Here is a 26,486-nt window from a genome sequence, read left to right on the forward strand (position 1 = left end):
GCCCCGCATGCTCCCGGCTTGCCGCCTGCAGGATGAGTTCCACCCGTTCATCGAGGCGCTGCTGCCTCACGTCCGCGCCTTCTCCTACACCTGGTTCAACCTGCAGGCGCGGAAGCGCAAGTACTTCAAGAAGCACGAGAAGCGGATGTCGAAGGACGAGGAGCGGGCGGTGAAGGACGAGCTGCTGGGCGAGAAGCCCGAGATCAAGCAGAAGTGGGCATCCCGGCTGCTGGCCAAGCTGCGCAAAGACATCCGGCCCGAGTTCCGGGAGGACTTTGTGCTGACCATCACGGGCAAGAAGCCCCCCTGCTGTGTGCTCTCCAACCCCGACCAGAAGGGCAAGATCCGGCGGATTGACTGCCTTCGCCAGGCCGACAAGGTGTGGAGGCTGGACCTGGTCATGGTGATTTTGTTTAAGGGGATCCCCCTGGAAAGTACTGACGGGGAGCGGCTCTACAAGTCGCCCCAGTGCTCGAACCCCGGCCTGTGCGTGCAGCCACATCACATTGGAGTCACAATCAAAGAACTGGATCTTTATCTGGCTTACTTTGTCCACACTCCGGGTAGGTTGCTCTCAATCCCCCCTTCTCCCTCCGCCCCATTTTATTTTACTTGCTGGCATTTGTTCTGTTTGTTGTACCTCTTCCTTCCAAGGGATCCTTGCGTGTCCGCACCAGGGGCCTAACTGGTGCACCCATTCTGCTGAGGCCTGCAGCTCCTTTGATGTTCCCCTTTCCCTTCTGTTTCCCTCCACTTGCTCCATTCTTCCTCCTTTGCTCATTTGCCATGTTGCCTATTTGATTTTCCTGCTTCTCCATCTTTGGAGGACTCAAAGACGCTGCAGGTCCTAGGACTGGGGCCAGGACACCCAGGAATTACCCGCGATGGTGAGAGTTTGTGAGGAACACCATCACCATCACCAAAAAAAAAAAAAAAAACACCTCTCCTTGCTCTGATTTTAAATGTCAGAAAAAGTATTGGGGGGCAGGTACCGGCTTTCCTGCAGCTTCCCCTCAAGTCCTGGGGAAAAGCCAGATTTGTCACAAGCGGGGTGTGCAGTGGTTCGGTGGTTCGGTGGAGAGAGGGGCGTGTAAAGCCCTGAGATCTGAAACAGGATGAATAGAAAAGAGGAAAGAAGACAGAGGCGAGCAGATTCTGGGGCCCAGATGCCCAGGCGGGAGCTGTTTTGGCTGGGATTTGGCTGACAGAGAGGAGAAAAGTCATTCGATTTCATAGAGAGTGAAAATGAGCAGAGCTCCCCTGCGCTCTTCCCCTTTACCGCCCCTTCCCCTGAGGGTCTCAGCTGAAGTAGTGAGACCCCCTCCCCCCAGTGGATGCCCCAAGCCCCAACACCTCTGCTGGGGGTGGCAGGGAGCTGGCATTGCTGTGGAAGAGGTCTTAAAGAAACAAACAATCAAAATTCTGTAAAATCTCCTTTTCCTTTTGTGTTCTCTCTCCTCTTTGCTTTTCCAATTTCACCCTGCATTTTGGATTGTGGTGGTTCAGTTCTCCTCTGTTCCCTTTTTTTTTTTTCCCCTCCCTACCCTTTCCCTTTTTATAATTTCTTTCCGCTTTTGTTTTCTTACAAATTGAAACAGAGATGGCTGGTTAATTTTTAGCCTCCACTCAGCTACGCCCAATTTACTGCCGCCTTTGAAACCTAAACGGGCGGCACTCTGTGATTAAGCAAGGCAGAAGTGTGTTTACATTATGCCCAACCAACTTGTAATGAGAGGGCTACCAAACCTTTCTCTTTCTGTGTTTTTTTTTTCCTTTCCACCATTCCAATGTTTCCCCCTCCTTTCTCCCCCTTCTTTCTCTCTTCATGCGAATGTAAGAGAATGTGGCTTAACTTCAACTCTAGTGAATGTTCTTTCCCCGCAAATATGTGTGTGTGTGTGTGTATCTTCCTTCCTGTTCATTCACAAAAAAGAAAAGCAACTCACTTTTCTGCTGTGGTTACCCCCTTGCCTGTTTGGGATGTTGGGAGGAGAGAGATGACTTAATCCAAAAAGGAAATTTTGGGGCACTTTCAGTATTGCGTCAGGATTGAGGATTCAACTTGGATTAGCACTGAGAGTTTATATATTGGGAAACTCAGGAGGAGGAAAAGGTGATATTTTAGGCCTCTCTTCTTGCTCATTCTCTCTTCTGAGAAGTGGCTTTGGTGGTTGGATGGAGGCAGTGGACACCACCCCTCTCCCGCCTCCCCCATTGTATTTCCCTCTGTGGATCTTTCTAGGCCCATACCTGGCCCTGTGTGACTATCATAGCCCCCTCACAAAGAATGACCAACTGCTGGTCCTCTTCCTTGTTCATCTTTTTTCTTTCTGGAAAGGAGACCAAAGCAAAAATTAAAAGTTATTCCCTGCTTCTATGTCTGTGCAGCAAATCAGAATGGGAGGTAGTGATATTGGAAGTGGATTGGGGCAGACTTGAAGACCTGAGCTTGCATCTGTCAGATAGCTCCTCTCAGAGGGGCTTCTGTACCTTCCAGTTTTGGACCTAGGGCCCCTGAGTTGAAACCAGTATCCATCTTCCTCCTAAGCCAGCTTCCTCAACCTTGCTCTGTAGCTGGATGCTATAGCTGAGCTGTTTCCCTGACTTCTTTTATTTTAGGTCATACTGTTTACCGCTGCTAGCAGGGGGCCAAGGTAGGGTGAAGTATGTGTGATGGAGACTGTTTCCTGACCAGCCAGCTGGCTCCTGGACTGACCAGGCAGGTGTAAGGAGAAAGGTGGCACCCCTACTTGCCCACTAGACATGAGAAGATTTTCCCAGGAATATGAGTAAATCCATGCCCATCATAAGTAGCCTTGGCCCCCTCTGTCCCAGCTGAGGCTGAGTTCCTTAACAAAAGCTGAGTGGGGAAATGAGGATGTTTTCTTATAATTTGTCAACAGTTCAGGTCCCTGGACGCCAGATAGTTTCCAGGAAAGTAGGAATTTTGTTGCTGAAATTGCTTTAACTCAAGAGCACCTTTCTGAGGGAGTGGGGGTAAGCAGATATGGTGTGGCCTACCCATAGGTCTTGGGTAGATCGCTTGAGATTGCATGGAGTGGTGGGCATGGCTTTCTCTCCAAACCACTCCAGTTTACTCGCAAATGTCTTCTCCTGGCTGAGCCCCCAAACAGTGCCAGTCCAATAGTACAGCCTTCCTCTTCCATGTCCATGCAAAGATCTGCTCAGTAGGGTGCCACTGTTCCTTCCTTCCAGTATAAACCAGGGTTGGTGGCTGGGGCAGCAAGGGCTCAGACAAGGGTTACTTTAGATTGTAAAAGAAATGCTGTCCTTCCCTTCCAATGGGCTGAAGAGCCTGATCTGGGCTGAACTTGTGTGCCAGGTTTGGTGACAAGCAGACTTGTGATGGTAAGCCTGGGGGTGTGGCTTCCCCTGCAGGCGCCATTGTCATCCGTCATCCTTGGCCCTTGTGGGCTCTTGTTTTGTCTCACATGAAGCTTTAAGAAGTGGCATGGTTGAGAGGGACTAAAGGACGAGTGTATGTGACGTCAAGAGCCCCGCTCCCAGAACACAGGGTCCTAAAAGGCCACTCAGAGTGTTTTGCACCCTTCATGAGGGTGCCCTTCCTGCTGGGTACCTTTCCCATTCAGGAGGGGATGTTGAAGCAGAACCGGGTCGGAGAGCACTGCCATGGGAAGGAGGCTGTACATTTTTGACGTTGTCCTTCCATCCAAAGGGGGTGTCCCAGGGCAGTGGCTGGAGACAGGGGAGAACCTGGGGCCAGGCGGAAGGATGCTTGTGTAAGGAAGGGTGGCTGAACTGGTCTGGAAGCATGGCTATACTCTCCCCAAAGCTTCTGCAAGGATCTGAAGGTAAACGGGCATCTTCAGACCATCCTTAATCTAGGCCTCCATCCTAGAAAAGAAAAAAAAAATCTGAAAGTAATAAAATGCTTTACTGAATGAAAACGTCAGCTTCTCCCCGTCAGATCCCTCCAACAGGCCCACAGTGGAGGCCCATTAAGTCCAGGTGTTCAGGGGGTGGCTCGTTTCTTTATCTCTGCTTTTTCACTACAGAGAAATTTACAGATAGAAGGAACCCCCATCACCACTGCCAGCTTAGCCCCTGATGCCCACCTATTCTGGGTTGTTTAGAAGAAAATCCAGGCCTTATAGCTTCCCCTGTGTTAATATTTCTGCACATGTTTCTAAAGATAAAGATTTTTGAAAAATGGAAACATAGTATCACTATCATGCTGAAATAGTTTCTTTAGCTGGGCAGTGTTCACATTTCCCTAATAGTCTCCGAATTTTGTTTTTGTAGGTCAAGATTCTGATCAGGTTCATGCACTAAAGAGGGTTGCTCCTTCTTGGAAGTCTCATAACCTCTAGGCGATCCTCCCCTTCTTCCTCCTTCCTCATATTGGTTTCTTTCCTGGCAGTTTTTGGGTTGTTGTTGTGGAAGGGACCTGATGGTTTCTCCTGTAGAGTTTCCCTGTCTAGACTCGGCAGGCTGTGTTCTCCTGCGTTGGTCAATGTGCTACTCCGAAAGGCACTTCTGCCTCCCTCCTTGCCTCCAGGTCTGGGGACAGCTGGGCCTTACCTGTCGCAGGAAGTGGATTAGCACCCGAGGATCTGTCCAAGTGAATTTTCTCAAGTGCAGAGTTGCCCTTCTCAGTATAAGAGCTCCCTGGTTTTCACTGTCTGCTTCAGAGGTTGGGACTTTTCAGTGAGCGCCGGTTCTCTGGTCCAAGAGAGGGCTTCCTCGGCAGCGGAGGGCATTGGCCCGCCATGTCAGCCCTGCCAAGATGTGGTCGGTGCCAGTGGTGTCCCCCAGGCTTCTGCCGGATGCCTGGCCCCATCTGGTGGCTTTGGTGCAAGTGCATGGGAGTGGCCAAGGGCACACCAGCTGCCCTCTCCAGAGGCCTTGCTCCTCCGGAGGCCCCAGTGCCTCTTCACCCATGCCTCTTGTTTCCAGGCCCAGAAAGGCCACTGGTCTGTTTTTGAGGCAGCACCATCTGGTGCCCAGTTACCAGATTCCTCAAACCAGCGAGATACACCCGTGTAGGGTTAGGTGCCTTTGAGAGTGTCCCAGAAGAGATGTCCCTGTGGCTCGAGGATCCGCTTCCGTCATTGTAAGAGTCTGCAGTTCAGCTAATTCAGAGGCTGGTGAAAGGGACTGAACCAGCTAATAGGTAAAGGCACTGGCACGTAGCAGGCAAGCAGCGGATGACGGCTGCTGCAATTCTGATGTTACAGCTCCCTGAGCCCTAGGGCACCTCCCTGTCACCTTTACCTATTGGTTTTATTTCTGCCTTAAGGGTCGAACGAGGTGAAAGCTTACTTTTCTGTAACACAGAAGTGTTTCAAGTGCTGGAGACAGGGCTCACAGTTCCTCTCCACCCCTCTTCCCAAGAAGCGGTCGCTTCTCCAGGGCAAACACTGCCAGTCTCTCACGCCTCCCACATTTGACACACCTCCTTGCGCACTTGCCGTTTTGGTCATCACCCCCTGGAGGCCCTCTTAAACTGGAGCATTCTATACCGGACACGGAAACTCCAAGTTCGAGCAGATCCCAAGGTAGCCACACGATTTGCTAGGCCTTCCAGCTACATATTTTGCAGGGCCCAGTGCAAAATGAAAATGAGGGATTCCTGGTTCAAAATGATTAGGCACTACAAAGAGACGATAGTTAGATCATTAAACTAAGCATGGGGTCTGCGTGACGGCCTAGGCTGCATACCTGAGAAGCCTGCCCAGGCTGCCTTCACTCTGTTACTGTGACACGGGGTCCCTGGATCTGGGTGGTGTGAAGGTGTAATACAGTTCAGGCTGACTTCCGAGGGGGTGACCCCAAAGAAGAGATCTGAGATGCCCAGACCCCCCTGGGCTGGTCTCATTCTAGGACTCCGTTAACCGTCTGCTCTTAACCCCTTTGTCCATAGCGTGTCCCTCCAGCCAGTCAGGGGTCCCCGCTGGCTGTGATGTGCAGGCGGTCCTGGTGGAGTGCTCACTGTCGTGGCTGAGTTGGAAGCTGTAGCTCAAGGGGGGAAAAAAGAACTACCTTTGTCTGAGTTTGAGCTGGCAGAGTTCGGCCCATGAATAAGCCAGAGGGGACCTGGGACCCTGAGCATGGTGACTAGCTGTGCTCCACCGCCCACTCAGAGGAAACGGGGCCGCTCTGTAGCAGGAGGGCTGGGGGCCAGACGTGTGGAAGGACTTCCTGAGGCTTCAGCTTACTTTCTGGCACTGCAGCAAGATGGTTGAATTTTCTTTATTCATGAAATACATGTGCACTTGGTGAACCTATGCAATGAGAGACTCTTGCATGCAGTCTGCAAGGTTTGAGCATAGGTCCCCTGATAATTTCTAGAAGGCACCAACCTATAGATGTGAACAGTGATCCATGCCAGAGGCGAGGGGAGACCCCTCAGGGCTTCACAGGACAGCTCCAGGTGGGCTGTGAAGGGAGAGGCAGGGCCCATCTCAGCACCTTCTAGAGTTGTAGGGACCTGGGATGCTGAGGAAGGTAGGCCAAAGGGGTAGAAGGTTGTGCCCTGGTCCCCCTCTGTCCTGGCGTCCTGCAGCCGCTGAGCAGAGAAGGTACAGCTAAACGGCCCCCTTTCTGTCCTGGGAAGAAGGTGTCTCCCTCCCCACCCCTCTTTCTCTTTGCCCCGTCAGTCCCACCCCCACCCCACCCCCTGTCTCAGGAGCTGCCACGCTTCAGTTATTTTATCCTTCAGTGTCCGATTCAGAAGTCCTTTCAAAGGCCCCAGCAGTGTCAGCGCGGTGCTCACACAAAAGACCTCTTTGATTTCTTGTTTGTTTTCATTTGCCAGTGGAGGGGGAGGGGGCAGGAGAGAAAGAGCTTCTGGGTTTTAAAATTTTTATTTGGGTTGCTTCATTCTCAGAGGAGTTGGCTCCCAGGAACTCTTTTCTGAGTGAGGGGCTCAGAGGCGGGAGGTAGCCTTCTGGGGAGAAGCCTGGGATGGGGTGTGGGCACTGCCTCCCGAAGCAAGGGGGGTTAGGCTACAGTCTCCAGTTCACCTTCACATGTTCTGTGTTAGGCCTGAAGGTGGGAAGGATCAGCTAGGAGCCCTGCTGCTTGTGTAAGGAAAGGTCGGAAGTGCCTGGCGTGGAGGGACAGTCCCCCTGTGAGCCGCATCCCCAGCAGCTTAGGATTTGAAAGGTTCTGAACCTTGACTTTGCCGTTTTCCCTTTATCATCCCCGATTCTGCCGTGGCCTTCTTGGTTGGATGGATGGGAAAGGGATGGGGGCGGGGGGTCCTTTTAACATGTAGACTTCTTGGAAACTCTTAGCGCTCTGGAATACAGGCGGGGGCTCCCCACTCTGCATCTGGGAACTGGGAGGCTGAGAGGTCTGCCCTCCAGCCAGGCATCCTGCCGGCAATGGTACACAGGCCCAGGAGGAGCCCCTGTCCTCCCAGGCTCACATGTTTACCCCACGCCTCTTGTCTCCACATGATGACTGGCCTCTGAGATGGTGCAGCATGGGTACCCCTCCCAGAGGATCCAGCCCATGGCTCACAGAGGGCAGGCTGGTTCTGGCTGATGAGAAGGGAGCTGAGGCTGAAAGGAGACGGAGGACCACCAGTGCCCGTGGTTTGGGACCACAGACGTGGTGATCAGCACCTATGCGGGTGCATGACCTTAAGCTCATGTGGGCACACCTGATGTGCCAGTGAGAAGGGGTGCAGCTTGTGGTCGCTGTGTCTGTGTGGAGCCTGGTTGCCGGGGCTGGGGAAGAGAGAGCCGGAAAGCGAGGCTTGGGCAGGTGGTCACAGGCGTCAGCAACAGGGAAGTGTGCCCACTGGGTGAGGGGGGCTCCGCAGGCCTGCTTGGCAGACGGAAGGAGGAGGCTGGGGGGCTGAGAGATAGATAAATATAGCTGATGGCATTTCTCATGATAGGTTTTTCTTGGCACTGAGGGCACCGTGGCAAACAGTACGACAAACGCCTGGCCCTGCAGGCCGCCGTCGCCATTTTAAGCATGTTTGAGCCGAAGAGTTGTTGGCATTAGAAAAGGGTCCCAGCAGGCAAAGGGGCGGCGGCAGGGGGGTTTGGCTGGACTGGGCTTCACCCCCTCCCCACCCGGGTACCTGGGTTCCTTACGTTATTTGTATGCATGTCTAATATCTGATTTGGGGAGGTTTAAGAAAATATTCCAGGGTTGCCCTTTGTGGGCCTGTCTTCCAAGTGCCTTGTGCCCCCAGCAGCCACTGTGGCTGGCTGGCTCTCAGTGGTGGGGGGTGTTCTGACTCTTTTCCTCACTTTGATGTCTTAATGACGACCTGGCATGCCACTGCGCCAGGGTCAGGGCCATCTTTTTTTTTTTTTTTTTTTATTGGAGCATAGTTGATTTACAATATTGTGTTAGTTTCAGTGTATAGTAAAGCGTGTCAGTTATGCTTACATAACTATCCACTCTTCTTAGCTTCTTTTTCCGTATAGATGAATACAGAGTATTGAGAAGAGGTGTCTGTGAGTCGCTTGTTATTAATTTGGAGGACATCCGATAACTTGAGGGACACTCCTTTGTCCAGGTGCCCTGCTGGTGGAGGAGAGGGCACACCTGTGGTCTCCATGCTCTGCTTTAATGCCATTTTCCCACTGAAGGTCCATCATGGTCGAGGCACCGTGTTGAGTCCTGTTCGCGTGTTAACCACCCAAATTCTTAACGTCAATTCTGGTTTTAAGCCCGCGTACCCAGTGGTGAGCGTGTGTACTCAGGTGACACACACAGGGGTCTTTGTGTGTAGTGAGGAACTGGGGAACCAGACTCAAGGACCTGGGAGGCTTCCTGGAAGGTGACCTGCTTGAACTTCACCTTGAAAGACAGTGAGGAATTAGCTCGTTTTTGTCAGCTGGCTGAGCCTTTTCAGCTTGTCTGGGGCCGATTGCATCCTCACAATGGTTGAGTGATATAGGCAGGGCAGGTATCATTATCCCCACCGTACGGAGAAGGGAACCCGGTATGGCAATGTCAGGGCGCTTGGGCTGCACAGTGTCCTGCAGAAGGACCCAGGTTTCCGGTCAGTGAGCACCCTGGCTCCCCTCTGTGGGCTTCGCCGCTCCTTGAACGTCATGGGGATTGCTGGCCTTGGTGGGGTCTCAGAGGAGAAAGCTGCGCAGGCCCCCATGGTCTCCCTTGCTCTCCAGGAGCTGAGACGGAGGGGCTGGAGCCCAGCTTGTGGCTCAGCTCAAGGGCTCCCCCAGCTGCTGAGCACGTAGGGTGGAAACAGACCTCGGGGACCTGGCCCGTCCTTGACAGTGGCCTCCGCTCCTGCCAGTCAGCCCCGTGCCCCTGAGCTGAGAGGCCACACGCTAGCACAGACCAGGCAGGGAGGCCGGCTGCACACCCCCATCGTGCTTCGGCCAGCTCGGCTTCTTGGCACCCTGTCCTGGGGACGGTAGACTGTGCAGGAGGTCCAGGTGTGCGGCCGGGCAGGCTTGGCTGGATCTTGGGAATCCCTGATCCTTGCTTGGTCACGCCCTTTTTTCCTGGGAGTCTGCTTGAAATTGCCGTTTGAAATAAAAGTGAATATAATTATCCTAATTAACCAGATGATCGCTGGAAGTTTTGCAATAATCTGTTCATTGCCTTTTATGCTGCTGAATTCACGTAGACTCCCTCTTACCCTTTTTTGAAAGTTTGAAAACTTCAGGGTTATGTATATAAAAACTCTTCCAACATGCTGAAGGGGGTTGGGTGTGAGAGAGGATAGCTCACTGCTGAAGATTTTCCTGTTTCCCTGGTGAAGAAGATAGAGACTTCACCTCTTAACCATTGAAATCAGGTCCCATAGAGCAGGGTTTCCTAATCATGATGCTGTTGACTTTGGGGCCGGATCCTCCTGGGTCATGGAGACAGTCCTGTGCATCATAGGGTGGTTATCAACATCTCTGGCCTTGACCCACTAGATACACCCCTCGCCCCTATGTGCGACAACCAAAATACATGCTTGCCAAGTCGTTTCAGTCCTGTCTGACTCTTTGCGACATTATGGACCGTAGCCCGCCAGGCTCCTCCATTCATGGGATTCTCCAGGCAAGAATACTGGAGTGGAATACCGTACCCTCCTCCAGGAGCTCTTCCAGACCCAGGGACTGAACCCACGTCTCTTGCATTGGCAGGCTGGTTCTTTACCACTGGTGCCATCTGGGAAGTCCGACAACTGAAACACTTTCATACGTTTCCCAGTATTCCTGAGGGCAGGGTTGCCCCAGCTGAGACCCTCTGGCCTATAAGAAATGGAGAGATTCGGAGAAAACGTTCCCCAGATTCACCTCTTGCCTCTCTTCCAGTTTAGGACCCATTTATGTTTTCTCGAGTGGCGGCAGAACCTCTGAGCCCTGGCTGTTCCCCTCCTGTCCTGTTCCATTTGCCCCTTTCTGGGCAGAAAGACCCTGGACTAAAACCACGTGGGGGCTCCTCTCCCCTGGGGAACCACGAGTGCCACTCTGAGTCTCCTGCTGAACGTCCCTCCTGACGTTTTGCATCGCAGTCTGTCTGGTGCCCGGGCTGCTGTTCTGGGGACGGGAACCGGGATCTGTGGCTCAGCTGACCTGGGCCTGTGGGGAGAGCCAGTGACTACATCAGGCCCACCCCAGAGCCCAGAGAGCGGCGTTTTGTTTCTGCAGCATGGGGTGCAGAGACTGCAAGTGTCACCTGCGCCTTGGCACTGCTCTTTTTAAAAGATGTATTTGACTTTTCTTATTATGGTAGTAAGACACACTCTTTATTAGAACTTAAAACAACAGGGAAATGTAAGGGACAGGCTCTCCAAACTAGTCTCCTGTGCCAGAAAGAAACTTACTTCCAAGATCTGGGTAGGTTCTTCTAGTTTCTCATCAGTTAACTTCTCATCAGACCACTTTTAAATACAGAGGTATCTATTTTAAGAGCGGATGATATGTTTGGGCTAATTGAATTGGCTCCATCATGTGTTATCGCGGTCTTAAATTTTCCCGTCCCCTGCGCATTCCACCCGTGTCCCCCGTCACCCCAGGTGCAGAGTCCCTGTCCTCTTTCCCCTAAGATGACAGTTTCTATTCGCCCTTCCTGGGAGCAGGGTGACCAGCAGAGCGTGTGTCGCCACCCGACCGGCCAGGCTCCTGCTCTGGGGCATTCCTGCCAGTGGTGTAATGCCGAGGGCGATGGCGGCAGTCAGGGCCCCCACAAAGCCTGGCCCCTGCAGGGTGACGAGGGAAGGAGGAGCCACTGAGGAGAGGCCTGCCTGACCATGCCTGGCTTGGCCCCAGTCTTTGCCTCTTTCCAGCTCTTTCCTGGAGGGCCAGGGTGCTCCCCTGCATGGGGCCAACCCTCTGCCAACTGGCCTGGCGTGCTGGAGGCTTTTCTAGACCCTACAGGCTCCTTCCAGGGGTGACTGCTGCTGGTTTTTTCCTTTCTTGAAATGGAGAGTGAAGTGTCTCTCAGCCTTCCAGGAATTACCCCTTCATAATTCTTTGTGTTGGGCTCAAAGATACAGCAGACAGAAGTGTTCTCTGCACGCCAGGGGCAGGGACAAGACAGGAAGAAGGAGCCTGGATAGAGTTTTGCGGCTGGATCTGATGGCCTTGGGGAGGTTGTGGATGACAGCCGGGAGCAGGGTGACACCTGCTGACTCCTGGACAGGGTGGAGTGTGCGGAGAGACCCAGAGATCCCTGGAGGCGGCCTGCAGGAGGCCTACGGAGTGCAGCCTTGGGGAGTGTGTCCTTATTATCCTGCAGATTATATCCCCATTAGTGTATAATTATTATGTAATGGGTGTTATTGCATAATGGCAGTTATATAACACGTGGCCCAGAATACGGGGGGGGGGCATGTAATAAGTGTATATCCTCTGGCTATAAATAGTCACCAGCCCAGCACTGAATCTGTGGCCACACCAGAGCCACCTTATAAATACCCAGCGCTGGGCTATAAATTTCTGAGCCGTGATGTAGGCAGGCGTGATACCTAGCTAGGGAGGGGTGGGAGGGACCCGCAGCCCCACCCCCCACATGACATCATTGTTTCTGTAGTAACAGACGGCTCCCTGGGGGACCAAATGAAGAGAGGCCTTTAAAGGGAGGAGGCAAATGGATAGAAAGCTTTGGGGGCGGGGGGCGCAGAGAGGGATGCTAATCCTGAGGCCTACCAGGTGGGATCCCTGGTGCAATGGACTCTCAGGTGTTCAACCAGTACCAGGGAGAAAATTCCATGTCCTTTCATGTCCTCTCTAGAGGGCCTCAGGTCCCGTCCCTGTGTCTAGCAGCTCATGTGAGACTCAGCTGGGGAGAACAGGAGAGCCAAATGGTCTCTCTCCATCCTCCCACCTCCTAGGGGGGTCTCCTCACATCTCCGGGGCCACTTGCTGAAGGGGAGTTGAAATGTGCACCCACCAGAGCTCTGCACCCCAGTTCTGTCCTCACCAGGGTGGGGCCGTTGCTCCTAGCAGAGGTTTTAGGTCAATTTCAGCCTTAGTAATATAAAAAATATGTGAGCAATTCGGCGCATGTCTCAGAGAGCCTCGTGGAAGTCATGGTCGTGCTCAGATGGTGCTCAGAAAGGAAGAGGAGGCAGGGATGATATTTTGGCCCCAGAAAGATCTGTGGGGTGGGATGTCATTTTTTCAGGTGTATGAGAAGTGGTTTCATACACAGCGATGAAGAGCTGCTGCTTGCATCCCTGAAGATAGAGGAGGAAATGTGTTTTGATGGCAGGTGGAGCGATTGAAGTTAGTTGGGAGGAAGGGTGAGTGACCTACTTGTCCCCATTTGCCCAGGAGTTTCCTGGTTTCAGCGCTGAAGGTCCCTTTTCCCAGGAAAGCCCTTTGTCTCCTGAAAACCAGGATGGTTGGTCATCTGAGAACAGTGGTTTTCCACCAGGGCCGATTTTGCCCCTCAGGAACATTTAGCAACTGCTGTGGACGCTTTTGGTTGTCACAACCAGGGGGGGGTGCTGTTGGCATCTCGTGAGTCAGGACGAGTGCACAGGACAGTCTCTCAACAAGGAACCACCTGGCCCCAAATGTCACCATAGATCTTCCTAAACCTGCACTCGGGCTGCCTCCTGATAAACCCGTCATAAATTGAAAATATTGTAAGTCAAAAATGCTTTTAATACACTTAACCTACCGAACATCATAGCTGAGCCTAGCCCACCTTAAACGTGCTCAGGACACTTCCACTAGTTTACAGCTGGGCAAAATCATCGAACACAAGCCTATTTTATAATAAACTGATAAATATCTTACGTAATTTATGGAATACTATACCATAAAAAAACAGTGTGAAAAACAGGTTGATTATATGGGTTGTTATTATTTTTTAGTCGCTAAGTCCTGTCTGACTCTTTGCCATGGATTTTATATAGCCCACCAGGCTCCTCTGTCCATGGGATTTCCCAGGCAAGAATACTGGAGTGGGTTGCCATTTCCTCCTCCAGGGGATCTTCCTGACCCAGGCATCAAAGCCGTGTCTCCTTTACCTCCTGCACTGGCTGGCGAGTTCTTTACCACTGGGCCACCTGGGATGCCCGATTACATGGGTACAGAAAGGCTGTAAGTGTAGAGGTTGTTTACCCCCCTGACTGGTTGACTGGGCGCTGTGGCTCACTGCCACTGCCCAGAATCACAAGAGTACCAGGCTATATTGTACTGCATATCGCTAGCCCAGGAAAAGATTAAAATAAATTTTAAAATTTCTTATTTCATGTTGGAGTATAGCCAGTTAACCATGTTGTGACAATTTCAGGTGGACAGCAAAGGGACTCAGCCATACCTATACATGTAAGATCAAAATTCAAAATTTGAAGTGATTTCTACTGCGTATTGCTTTGCACCACATAAAGTCAAAAATCGAGTCAAACCATCAGAAGTCATGGATTGTCTGTAGTGGTGAGACCAAGCAGCCCTGCCTTGGAGGTGGGTGAGCAGAGCCTGTGTGTCTCTCCATATGACAGTCCTCCCTCGCCTGTGTTAGCAGAGGCCCCAAACCCTGCTGGGCCTCCCCTCTGAATTTCTTGCAGCTCTGTAGTCTGTGTTTCGATTTGTGTAGGGTTCTGGAGCTGGGAGACCTTTTGGGGGAACCACAGGGCTTCTAAGAGAGTCTTTTTGCCTTCCTAAGGCTCTGAGTCCCTTTGCAGTTAAGATGGAGATGGTGCTGAGAGTAAGCCCCACCTGGCAGTATGGATCTTTTGCCTGTTATTAAAAAAAAAAAACAATAGTAATGAAAGAATCATTGAACAGTGATCCCTATTGCCTGTCAGAGTTTCCAAGAGGCAAGACATGGTTGCTTCCCACATAGACCTGAGCAGGCCACTGCAGCCTCCAGGCCGTAGGCCCCACCATGAGTGCACTCGTCCCAGGAAGAGAACTTGTCTCCACAAAAGCCCATTTCCCAGACCCAGCAACCAGGGCCAGCCTGCCACCCAAAGAGACCTCACAAATGGAACAGATGCAGGAGTGTGTGAGGCTCACAGAAATTTGGATTCTAAGCTACCTGATGTCCTTTGGAGCAGATTACATTTTGCACGGCGTACGTGAATTGTACTCACAGGGTATAGCAAACTCTTTCTTTCTCACCTGTGTTTAGTACCTGTTTAGTTTAATACCCGGAGAAGGCAATGGCACCCCACTCCAGTACTTTTGCCTGGAAAATCCCATGAATGGAGGAGCCTGGAAGGCTGCAGTCCATGGAGTTGCTGAGGGTCGGACACGACTGAGCGACTTCACTTTGACTTTTCACTTTCATGCATTGGAGAAGGAAATGGCAACCCACTCCAGTGTTCTTGCCTGGAGAATCCCAGGGATGGGGAACCTGGTGGGCTGCCATCTATGGGGTCGCACAGAGTCAGACACGACTAAAGTGACTTAACAGCAGCGGCAGCAGTTTACTACCTGGCTGCAGTTTACTTGGTCCCCACTGGCCCTGACCACATTTAAAGCATGGCCAACTAGGTCATCATTTTTGCTGGCCTGGGACGGGGCCCGCAGATGGCGGCCAGGATGGCGGTGCAGTGGTCTGGTCTGTACTGGGTTGGCGGGAGCAGGAGGATCAGCTGCCCCTTGTGTGTGTTGAGCTCAAACTTTTGAGTGTGGACTTGGGATTGGGCAGCTAATGAGCACGGGTGGGAAAGCAAGGCCCATGGGTTTGCAGGCAAGTCTGGCTTGCTGTGCCAAGGGGAACTCTGTGGGGAGCGGTGCTGGCTTTGAACACAAAGGCCATTGCTCCACAAGAGTAGTAATTCTCGGGACACTGCCAGCCCAAGAGGTATGGCCAAATGAGAGGCCCCTGCCCCAAGGATGGTCCAGAGTCCTCTGACTTATTCATGGGCAGAGTTTCAAATACACGCATTAAAAAAAAAAATTAAACCCCACACACACACAGTCTGTTGTAGCCATGCTGCTGCCCAGGAGTGTCCCTGGCCGTGTGGGACAGTAACTGAGGATGATGGTCCTAAAGCCACCGTCTAATACTAGATTTTGAAACTTGGAGATTCATTAATATAATTACTCAAATGCCAGCCTGGCTTGGCAGGGCCTCCTGAATGTGTTTCTCTCCAACCAAGCACTCCGGTGCAGGGCGTCCCTGGTGAGCCAGAGCCCTTTTCCCGGGCTGTGGATGGTGGTTGCGGGCCTCTGCTGGCTTCCCCAGTGCAGCCTCCCTGGGAGGGGCCGGGCATTCCCACAGTGCCAAATGCTGCCTTTACGTGGCTTGTTACGAGACAGGCACCTCTGGAGAGTCTTCTGCAGGATTGAGCAGTCAGCTGGGCGAGGCCTTGTTTGAATGCAAGCTGGATCCAGGTTTGGCTGAGGGCCGGGTTATTTTGCTCCTCTGTGACACTTTGCACTTAATTTTGTAGGTTTCTCTTGCTAGGCTGGAATCTTGGAACTGGGACTATGTTTTATCTGCCTTGGCATCTGGCTGTCACCCAGAGTATAGTTTTATACAACCCCATAAACCCATTTTGAATATTGAATTACCTTCATATGGGAAGCAGCCGACAGCCCAGCCCATCCTTGAGATGATGCAAAGGCATGAAATGGCATAAAAATCAGAGATGGGGCTGATAAAGGACGGGAGTGGGGCCAGGGAGAGTGGTGGTGTGCTTTCTGTGTGGGCATTATGAGGAGAGAATGCAGGCAGGTGAGGAGAGAATGCAGGCATGTGAGGAGTGATGGAAGCTTCTGAAGAGCTGGAATGAATGTGGCAGGCAAGTGGGAAGTTGTGGGTTAATGGATTGAAAAGGACTTGGTTTCTCAAAATATGGTTTTTTTCCCTTTTTGAGAATGAGAATGAGGTGTCAGGAAAACGGGGAAGGAGCTGCCCTCTCCCTGGCCCCCTTGTTAGAGGGGCCACTGCTTGGGGGTCATAGGCTCCAGCTTGACCTGTCCCACCCTCACCCCAGCTTTCCCTGTATCTCCGTGGCTAGTCCTGATAGAAGGGGCAAGGCCTGTGTACCCCCCAGCTCACCACCGCTCCCAGCTCCCAGCCCACACACGAAGCGAAGGGAACTCCTCCCAGGCCAGGCCCTCCCCACCCAGCTGGCCACCCTGCAGCACAGGGTGGCAGGGAGCAGCCTCAGGGCATGGGGGTTGTTTGCCTTTTGCTCAAGGGTCTCCTCTCACCCCCGCCCCTCTCCCCGGAAGCCCGGGCCTCCAGGCTCCTTGTGCGGCTGTGGGTGCAGACACAGGGCTGGCTCTTCCTGCCCACTCCCTCCTGGGGACCCCTCAGGACCAGGCCTCCTGGGTTGGAGATGGCTGCCGCTCCCCAGCTGGTGCTTTGCTCCCAGCTCTGGTGGCTAGATTTGGTTCTTAACAATGAATTATTAAAGCAACATGAACAGTGCGTGTCTCGTACTCACACACGCAGAGCCACTTCTCTGAGCCGATTCTGCCATTGCTGCCCCTTCACTGGCTTCAGACCATAGAGTCAGTTCTGTTGGTTTCTGAGTGAATTCCCAGCTCTCCTCGCTCCACCTTAAGAATCTCCAGTCGGTCACTTCCTCCCTGGTTGTGAGCCTCTTTTCCTCTGGCCCCCTGTGACTGTCCTTGGCTTTCTCAAAGATTGCTTTCCCTTCCAAAGGCCCCCTTGTCAGTGGAGGGGTGGCCTGGTGCCCCGTAGTCTCAGGAGTGTGGTCTGCAGGAGTGTTGCAGTGTGGCGGTGGGTTGGGGGTGTTGCCTTCCTTCCTTCCCTGTGTCCTGTGGCCTGGGACACAGGGATGGAAGTTCCTGAGGTGGAGGCCTGCCTGGCTCAAGGAACATGAGCGCGGCTGGGCCCACAGGGCTGTGGTTTGCTATCGCCTCATTACTGTCTGCTGTGATTTGGGGGAGAGAGTCAGGTACATAAAGCTCTCATCCATCTACTCTTTTTGAAAAGACATTTTTCTGGTTATAAGACTAGTGCGCATTCTATCGTTAAAATACCAAAGAAGCACAAAATCTAAAGGGGTAAATAAAAATTATCAAAAGTCTACCTGTTAACCATGAATAGCCTTTTGTTGCATTTTTTTATACCTATTCATGCACAACATTGTATTTTTTTTTAATTTGGGTTTTAAAATTTTAAAAAGTGATAGAAACACTTGGGCGTGCTCCTTATAAAAATTTAATACCATTGTGTATTCCAACATGTCACAATTTTTCAAAAAATACTCTGTGGTTGTTTAGCATCTCAGTATTAGCTGCACTGTCCCTAATTACCAACATTTCTAGTGACTTCTCTTTTCATTTTGGAAATAGGAAATTACCCTTTATTATAAATGTAACATATGATTATTTTTAAAAATACAGACATGCTTTTTGAGCAACTCATGACGCTTGAGTGTTCCAGAGTTGATGCAGTCCCTCATGTGTGGAGGCCTTTGAGTTGTAAATTCTGCTGGGATGGACATCTGGGCTCACGGAGCACTGTGGCTCTGTTTATGAACTTTAGACAAGGCTTCCCAGTGGTTGAATTACCAGGCATAGGGTACAGACTCTCGTCTATAAGACTTGTCACATATGTTGTGAAATTGCTGTCTGGAAATTTGATGCCCACAGATGGCATGTGAGGGTCCATCTCACCACATCCCCAGCTGTACCCCGTTCGCACTACCAAGAGCCACAGAAAGACACTGCCGTCATTCGCACACATCACACGAGGGCACGCTTCTCACGCACCCACACTCCCATCCCTGTCACAGGTGTGCGTCGGCTACATCCGCTCACACGTCCCCTGATGGACGCGTGCTGTCGACCAACGAAAGAACTCCTGGACGTCACCCCACACACTCTCGTCCTCCAACCTGCGTTTCCGTGTGAGTCTGAGGTCCCCTCTTCCAGGCCTCTTTGTGTTAGCACTGCTAGAAGGGGAGGGTTCCTGAGGGCCTCAGGCACGGTGGTGCTGGTTCTTTCAGGCTGGGAGTGGGCAGGGGAGCCCGGGGACTGCGTGGCAGTGAGCAGGTGCTGGCCATGGCGCCTTAATGGCAGCAGCCCCCCAGCACCACCGCCGAATTGCAGGCCCGTGGTGGCCGCCAGCACGGCCCCCAAGAGTTCCCGAGGAAGCAGCTGTTGCCCATCCCTGAGGCCGGCACCACCGTCTGCCACCAGGACCCTGGGACTGTCTGGTGAAGTGTGATCCCCTGTGACTGGAGGGGAGGCTCGGGAACGGTGAGCTCTGCCTTCCAAGCTGGGGGCTTTGTCTTCACTTGTGCGCACGCACACACACACACACACCCAGCGCCCTAGAGATGGTGTCCCCCAGGGCCACACAGCCGGGACACACACAGAAGGCCCCAGGCCAGGGCCATCTCCTCCGCCAGGGTCCCCAGGCATACGCACGTGAGCCTACCCTGGTTGGGCTTGGTCCCCACTGGCTCTACTCACAGGCTGTGGCGCCTGCGTGCACACACGTGTATTCATTCACTTTGAACCTCCCCACATCACCGTCTACATTTCTTTGGCCCGTCAAGGTGGCAGTGTCTTGGCCTCTGACACCCACCGCTTCTACTCGATGCCTCATCTTGCCCAGAACTTAACTATCCTTAGGCCCTGTGAAGTGGGAGCTTCGCTAGGACTCCTGAGGCCTGGTGGGAATCCCATGATCTGCAGCAGAGGAAGGGCTGGTGCAGGACAGAGAGGGGCAGCAGAAGCCTTTCCCCTCCTCCCTGTGGCTGCGGTGCAGGCGTCCAGCTCCCAGAGGGCCTGTAGCCATCCCATCGTAGGTGGGGCTCCTGTGTTCATGAAGCTCGCTTCGTTCCTTAACTCTGCATGTTTGGCATGTGTGACCCTGTCAATGTCTGTGCGTGTGTGGCTGAGTGTCAGGAGGTGGGTATCTGTGTCCTGGTGTGGGTTGGAGTGTGTGAATAAATGTCAGTGCAAGTCACACCCCAAGGATGTGAGAGTAAATGCTGAGGACTACGAAGTTCAAACTCTTTGTTGCTCCCATGAGGACACTGAAGCCTAGGGGGAGCGCAGGCACCTGCCCCCGGTCACCCAGTGAGTCCCCCGGTCACGCAGTGAGTCCCCCGGTCACGCGGTGAGTCCCCGGTCACCCAGGGGCATGACCAGCCCAGACTGCAGGCCCCGAGCTCCTCAGGCCTGGAGCGAGTGTCTGTGTCAGTGGTGTGCATCCTTGCTGCGAGGTGTCAGGCCTTTCCAGCCCGCTCGGCAGCTGAGCAGCTCCTGTCTGGGGCTCTTTGTGAACCTGCCTTGCTATTAATCTACCTGTTAGTAAAAGAGATTACAATTGCTATAATTACAGGGCGCCGTGGCTCCCCCCGTCAGGAGCTAGGCTGAGTGAGAGGCGAAGGTTGGGGGAGCCCAGCCCCAGAGGAAGCTGCTATTAAAAGCCTGGTGTCTGGACACAGGGCAGGCATAACAGCCCTGGCCGGGGCTCTGGGCAGGTGGGCTGGGGTCCCACTAAAGCTCTGGCATGACACAAGGAGCTCATCAGGGCTGAGGAGGGGGAGGACAGAGGTGCGCCCCCCGCTCGGCACCCAGACCTCACAGGCCGCCTAGGGAACGGATGGGCCTCTGCAGGCACAGAATGAAGGGGACGTGGTGGCAGTCAGGGTGGGACAGTAGCCCTCTTCTCAGGGGCTTCACAGCCGCCAGCTCCACAGCCACTCCTTGTCTCCTGGATAGACAGGTACCTGGTCCCCCCGCTGGCGTGGGTCCAAAGCTGCGGGTGGCGCGGTCCTGGGAGAATGGGACAAGGGTGATCATAAAGCGTGGGGGAAGCTCTGCCCCCAGGGGACTGCTGGTGATGTCTGGAGGCCTTTCTGGTTGTCACTGCGTGGTGGTGGTGAGGTCACTAGTGGCAGTTAGCGGCTTAGGGCCAGGAGTGCTGCTATCTGTTTTACAATGAATGGGACAGTCCCGAAGCGGGAGCGGTCCTGCCCTGATGTCCGGGGTGTCACAGTAGGAAAACCCTGACCACAGCAGAGGGAGCAAATGGCAACGGGCAAGTCAGCACAAAAGAGGGCCCCCAGGACTCCCTGGGGCTGCCTCTCGAGACCTCGGCCCAGGGTGCTCAGCAGCTCTGCTCCTGGGGAGGCAGGGGCAAGCAGGGGCCCCAGGCTGACAGCCCCAGTGTGCTTCATCCCATGGTGGCTGTCAGGACCCGAGGCCACACACTTTTCTCTCCACTCCCCCTCTCTTTCCTGGCAGGCCTTTCCCTCCTTTTCCAGAAGCAAGCACTGGACCCAAACTGGGGTTCTTGCGCTTGGTTCCCCTCTTTCATGTCCTCATTGCCCACCGAGGCACCTGGGAGTGAAGGGCTTAGACGCTGCCCCTCAGCTCCAGCCTGTAGGCCTCTCTGAGTGAGAGGAGTCGGGAGGAAGGTGTGCAGGGATGGGAAGGGCTTAAGCCCTCAGGGTTCCGATCCTGCCAGGATACCGGGCACACTCTGGCTTCTCCAGAAAGCACCTCCAGCCCGGCTGCTCCTCTGAGGTGTGGAGCTGAGCAGGACTGAGTGCCCCCACGTCTGCTCTTCTCTGGGTAGGCGTCTCCACCGTTCATCCCTGTCCACCGAGAGGGCAGTACTGCCCCCTTTGCACATTTGTTTCCAACTCGGGTCCCTCTCAGGGCGCCCCTGGGAGAGGGGGCAGGATGGCGACTAGCAGGCAGAGGGAGCGGCTTGTGGGGCTGGGGGAGGCGGCTGTGGGCTCAGTCCTGCATCTCGGGGCATGTGCGCTGCTTATACGCAGGCTGTGTGCGGAGTGGCTGCAAGGCCCTCCCAGCCCTTAGGCCTCTGTGTCTGTCTCTGTTTCCTGCAGACAAAGCACGAAGATTTTTGGCTGTTGTGAATTCTATGTTTCACACCGAGTCCCTAATAGTGGAGTCGCTTTGCCTTTTCCCCCCGTTTTTTGCCTTGACAGCTCCAACCTTATAATTTTACCTTCTCCCGCCCTGTGCGTTCCTTTTCTTCCCCCTCTCCCCTTCCTGGGGTTTTTGCTGCTCATCGCTGGGAACCCCCTTCAGGAGGCATCGCTCCTGACAAGAGGGGAGGGGCTTCCTGTCAAACATTGGGGGTTGATGTTTTGTTTGGTAAAACGTCTGTAAATAGGCTGTGAGGCGATGATTCTACGTGGACCCTAGCGCACGGGAGCGCCTTTTTGTGTCTATGCACATCTCCGTGTGTGAATGGCAGGATCGGAGAGAAAGGGAAGAGAAGGAGAGGAAGGAGAAGGGAGGAGAGAGGAGACAGATGGCTTCTGGGGGCCCTGGGATGGGTCTCTGCCTTGCAGGACATTGTCTTGGTCTAAATCACCGGCCCTTACCAGGAGAGGGTCCAAGACCCAGACTGTTGAGGGGCCAGTGCGAACATCAGAAAGGAAGCCACTGTCAGCCTCCGGGCTGGCTGTTGAGAGGGCTGGGGTGGGATAGGGGACCTGCCTTCCTCTATTGGGCCATAGGTCTGGAACCTGAACTTGATGTCCAGGTATCCAGGACTCAGAGGCCCTGAGAGGTGGGTACCGGAGGGAACTATTCTCTGCATCACTTTAGATTCTTGGGAGCGGAGCGATGTCAGTCTTCCACCCATGAATCAGAGCCGTTCTCCCCTGGACATGAGGCTGTCTCTTAGGTAGTACAGTCTGCAAGGCCACTCTTGTTTTTTTTTTTAGTAAAACTTCTTGTTGCCTTAGATCAGCCCCCTTTTAAGCTTCAGGTGGCTTACCTATCCCCAGAGTTGACTTACAGCAAGCTCACTAAAAACCCTGCTTGACTTGACTTTATAAACGTGACCACATCCTTTCCCCCCCGTTGGCCTTCAGCCTTGCAGACCATGGAAGGCAGCATTTCAGCTGCTCCTTAGCCGACACCCTCCCTGAATCCATTTTGAGTTGTTCTTCCCCAGCCCAGCTAGAAAATGTCGGCTCTGACTGCACCGTGCTTGCGAACAAAGGTGCAGAACGATTTTGGCTGCTTCGTCCAGGAAATAAATCCCGCTCCGGTGCCAGAAACCATTGAGTGGTGCCATGTGTTGAGCTGCAGGGCCCAGCACCGTGGGCAAGGCTGTCGCGCGGGGTGAGGAGGGTAGAAGCAGGGGATCAGAGGCTCGGGGGACGAGCGGCTTGCCTCCCACACTTCCCACAGGTCTTGGTCAAGGACCCCGATCAGTTACCACTCGGCCTCCTCTCCCAGGCCCGGCTTTCCACAGGCAGTTGCCTGTGGTCTACTTGGTCCCTGGACCCAGGACGATAGGGCCCTCTCTCTGCCCTGAGGCATCCCGGGCCCTTTCTTTCCCTGCGTATCGCCCAGGCCTGCTTGCTGCCTCTGCCCTGCCCTGTGGAGCTTGGTTAGGCCCGCTTGCTGCGTCTGCCCTGTGGAGGCTGGTCAGGCCCACTTGCTGCGTCTGCCCTGTGGAGCTTGGTCAGGCCCGCCTGCTGCGTCTGCCCTGTGGAGGCTGGTCAGGCCCGCCTGCTGCCTCTGCCCTGTGGAGCTTGGTCAGGCCCGCCTGCTGCCTCTGCCCTGTGGAGGCTGGTCAGGCCCGCCTGCTGCCTCAGCCCTGTGGAGGCTGGTCAGGCTCACTTGCTGCGTCTGCCCTGTGGAGGCTGGTTTCCCCTGGGTCTGCTCCTTCTCTTCTCCTCCTGCCCCCTCTCCTGTAATCGCTGATGCTATTGGTCAGCATCACTGAGCCCCATCTAAGCCCATAGCAGTCTGATGTACTAGGCGCTAATGCTTGGGTTAGGCCTGGAAGAGCCTTGCTGCCGGCCTGACCCAGGGAGGCCAGCCTGGGGCCCATCCCCTCTGGGCGCCTCTCCGGTCACTGCTGCCCACCCCCGGCCCCCTGGCGTCTCTTAGATCTGAACTCTCCAAGCTCTTCTTTCCAGCTCCTGGGCGACATCCAGCTGATTCCCCACCCTGTGTCCATCAGTGACCTCACCGCACTCCCAGCTCCCCTCTTTTCTCCCTGTCCCACGCCTAGTCCTGGTTGAGGGTGTCACCAGTTCACAAGCCCTCGCAAGCAAACTGTTGTGGCCCTGCGGTGGCTCCAGAGTGTCCCTGCCTCTTGACCGCTGTGATTTTGTGAATTCAGCTTCTCCTCTCTTCTGGATTTGTTTTCTATTGGGTTAAAATTCACATAATAAAGTTCACTATTTTACAGTATATTAGTTAATGGCATTTCCTGCATTCATAATGGAGTGCAACTATCATCACTATCTAATTCTAGAACAGCTCCATCACAGCTCCCAACAAAAAACCCCCATATCTGTTATCTGCTGCTGCTGCTAAGTCGCTTCAGTCATGTCCGACTCTGTGACCCCATAGACAGCAGCCCACCAAGCTCCCCCGTCCCTGGGAATCTCCAAGCAAGAACACTGGAGTGGGTTGCCATTTCCTTCTCCAATGCAGGAAAGTGAAAAGTGAAAGTGAAGTCACTCAGTTGTGTCCGACTCTTAGTGACTTCATGGACTGCAGCCTACCAGGCCCCCCTGTCCCTGAGATTTTCCAAGCAAGAGTCCTGGAGTGGGGTGCCACCGCCTTCTCTGTATGTTAGCGGTCTGTCCCAGTTCCTCCTTCCTGCCAGCTCCTGGAGGCTGCTGGTCTGAATGTGCACCGCTATGAGTTTGCCCGGTCCAGACACTCCGTATCAGTGGGATCGTGCTGTGTGGCCTTCTGTGACTGGCTTCTCTCACTGAGCAGCGTCACTGCAGCACGTGTCAGAACTTCATTCCTTTTCATAGCTAAATAGTATTCCACTGTGCAGCTGTACCACATGTTATGTATCCATTCCTCTATTGATGGCCATGTAGATTATTTCCACTTTGGGTCAATGGTGAATAATGGCACTGTACACGTTTGTGTATGAATCTTTATGTGGACACGTATTTTTGCTTTTCTTTAGAATATACCTGGCAGGGGAATTGCTGTCTCTTCGCATTTCGTAACCACCGTCAAATGGGCAGCTGGTCACACTCTCTCCCAGCGGTGCTGTCTCCCTAGGCAGGCACCCAGGGTCTCTGACAGGCCTTCACTGACCATTTCCGTGTCGTCTCCCTTCGCTCCCCGGCACCGTGTATTCCAGCAGACGGAGCTCTCTGCAGACCCTGCATTTGCCATGTTGCTCCTCTTCTCTGTTCCACTCAGTCTGCCTTTCTCTTTCCCCCTTTGTCCAAACGCCTCTGTCTTTCACACCCCAACTCGGCCGTCAGCCCCCTTAGTACAGTTTCCGCCACGTCGCTTCCCGCCCCCAGAGCCTGTCCCCCTCTTCAGCGTGGGGCGGGCTCGTAGTGTGTCCCCTGTGCGCCCAGAATCCAGCCTCAGGGAGAGGCACTCAAGCCAGCTTTTCCGGCCCCTCACTCCCTCCCACCGCCCCCTGCACCCTGGGGTGTCCGTGTCCTCTCATTCGCCCCTCCACCTCCATGGCCTCACGTTGTCCACTCCTCCCACCCAGACCAGCCCCTCCGGAGGTGGCCCTGCGGTGGCCTTTGGGGCCCAGTGTTGCTGGCCGTGAGCGGAGGCGGGCTCGGGGCCCTGTGGCCCTCTGGGACTGCCCAAGGCTGGGGCAGGGGCGAGCAGAGGCGTTGGGCAGTGGCTGCTCCAGACTTGGGTGGGGGCCGTGGATCTTGGATCCTGACTTCTGTCACAGAAGGTGGGGCAGAGGCGGTCCCGCCAGGGCCCACGCACCAGCCTCACTCGAGCTCCAAATGAGTCACCCGGCTCAGGCTCCACCAGGTGGCCCAGGGTGGGCGGACGGCTCAGGTGGGCGCAGCGCCACCCCAGCCACCCCACCACAGACTCAGGGGGAGCAGGGTCACGCCCACCCAGGGTACAGAAGGTCATCGGAGGGGAGAGGGGTGCTGTCTACCCCTGAGGGGTCTGCCGCAGGGGGCGGTCAGGTGAGGCCCGCCTTGGTCTCCCATCTCCCCTCGCACAGACCCCACCCCGTCCCTTCCTGGCTGCGGGTCCAGCTCTGGGCAGCCCGCGGTGTGTCTCTCCTCTGCCTGAATCACGAGTCTGATCTCCTTCCCGCCCCAAGCGCAGGTGGGTTCCCCAGGGCCCTCTCTGGGAGCCCAGCTGCTGCCTTCCTAGGCACAGCCCAGCCCTCTTCCTCCTCCCCCTCAGCCCTCTCCTCTGCCTGGGCCTCTTCCCCACGTGGCTCATTACAACTCCAGTTGTTCAGGTCTTGACCTCAAGAGCCTTCCCTATTGACCCCTGACCAGCGATACTAATCTGTGTCAACAGGCCCCAGGGGTTAAAGAAACACAACCCGCAGCGGCTGCGCTGCCTCCTTAGCAGGTGCCTGGAGGGGGCGGGGTGGCTCCTGGGAGCTCTGGCCGCAGTGGGAAGGCGCGTCTACAGCGCCGCTCCCTCCCCACTGTGTGTCTGCCCTGCCCCCTCCTCTTCCTGCTCTTCCTTGGCAGACCCCCTGCTGCCCACTGGCCCCGCCTCCCCGCCACCCCTCCTCTGTCTTTCCTCCGCCCTCCACTTTGCCTGGAGGACTTAGGACCCAGTGCCCCCTTGCCTTCAGGTGGTGCTGCCTTTGTGCCCCACGCCCCCCAACCCCCACGGCACTCCTTTCCTCTCTTTCTCTCTCTCTCCTCCCCCCACTTGCCATCCCAGTCAGGATCCTCCCCCTCGGCCAGTGATTCTCGCCCCAGAGCCTGCGTCAGAGTCCCCTGGATGGCGTGTTAGCACACAGATTCCTGGGCCTGCCCCAGACTGCCTCTGCATTCCCAGCTGGTGTCCTGGTGCTACAGGTCCTCCAGGCAGTCTGGAAGCTGAGAGGCGCACACTGCTGGCCACCTGGGCAGGGGGCTCAAAGGGGAGCTGTCCTGATGGGGGCCAACCCTCCCGAGTGACCACTGTATTCTGAGAGCACAGGGCGGGTCGCCTGAGGATGGGTGGTCAGGAGGGGCCCACCATGCATCCCTGCGGTCAGGAAAAGCTTCCTGCCTTCCCTGACCCTGACCCAGGTGGGAACCATGTCAGGGTGAGGGGGGCACCCTTCTGACGTGATGATCTGGGTCCTCTTAGAGAAACAGTAGCGTGTCACACGTGCCCCCTTTCTTGGGACGAACCTAGAGTTCT

The 26,486-nt window shown here is 54.4% G+C and overlaps 1 protein-coding gene across 9 annotated transcripts in view; it reads left to right on the forward strand.

Moving 5' to 3' along the window:
• Positions 1-26,486, forward strand: part of NFIX (nuclear factor I X) — a 95,663-nt gene that overhangs the window by 27,714 nt on the left and 41,463 nt on the right. For 7 of the 9 annotated variants that reach the window (XM_040240829.1, XM_040240832.1, XM_040240831.1 and 4 more), the window contains exon 2: positions 32-563. In XM_040240829.1, coding sequence (XP_040096763.1) covers positions 32-563 — 532 coding nt within the window. Of the gene's footprint in view, positions 1-31; positions 564-18,151; positions 18,266-23,284; positions 23,562-26,486 lie in introns of those variants that run through there. The other 2 variants (XM_040240836.1, XM_040240837.1) reach the window with 2 other exon arrangements.

The sequence above is a fragment of the Oryx dammah genome, unplaced genomic scaffold, assembly GCF_014754425.2.
Source record: "Oryx dammah isolate SB20612 unplaced genomic scaffold, SCBI_Odam_1.1 HiC_scaffold_5, whole genome shotgun sequence".
NCBI classification, from domain to species: domain Eukaryota; kingdom Metazoa; phylum Chordata; class Mammalia; order Artiodactyla; family Bovidae; genus Oryx; species Oryx dammah.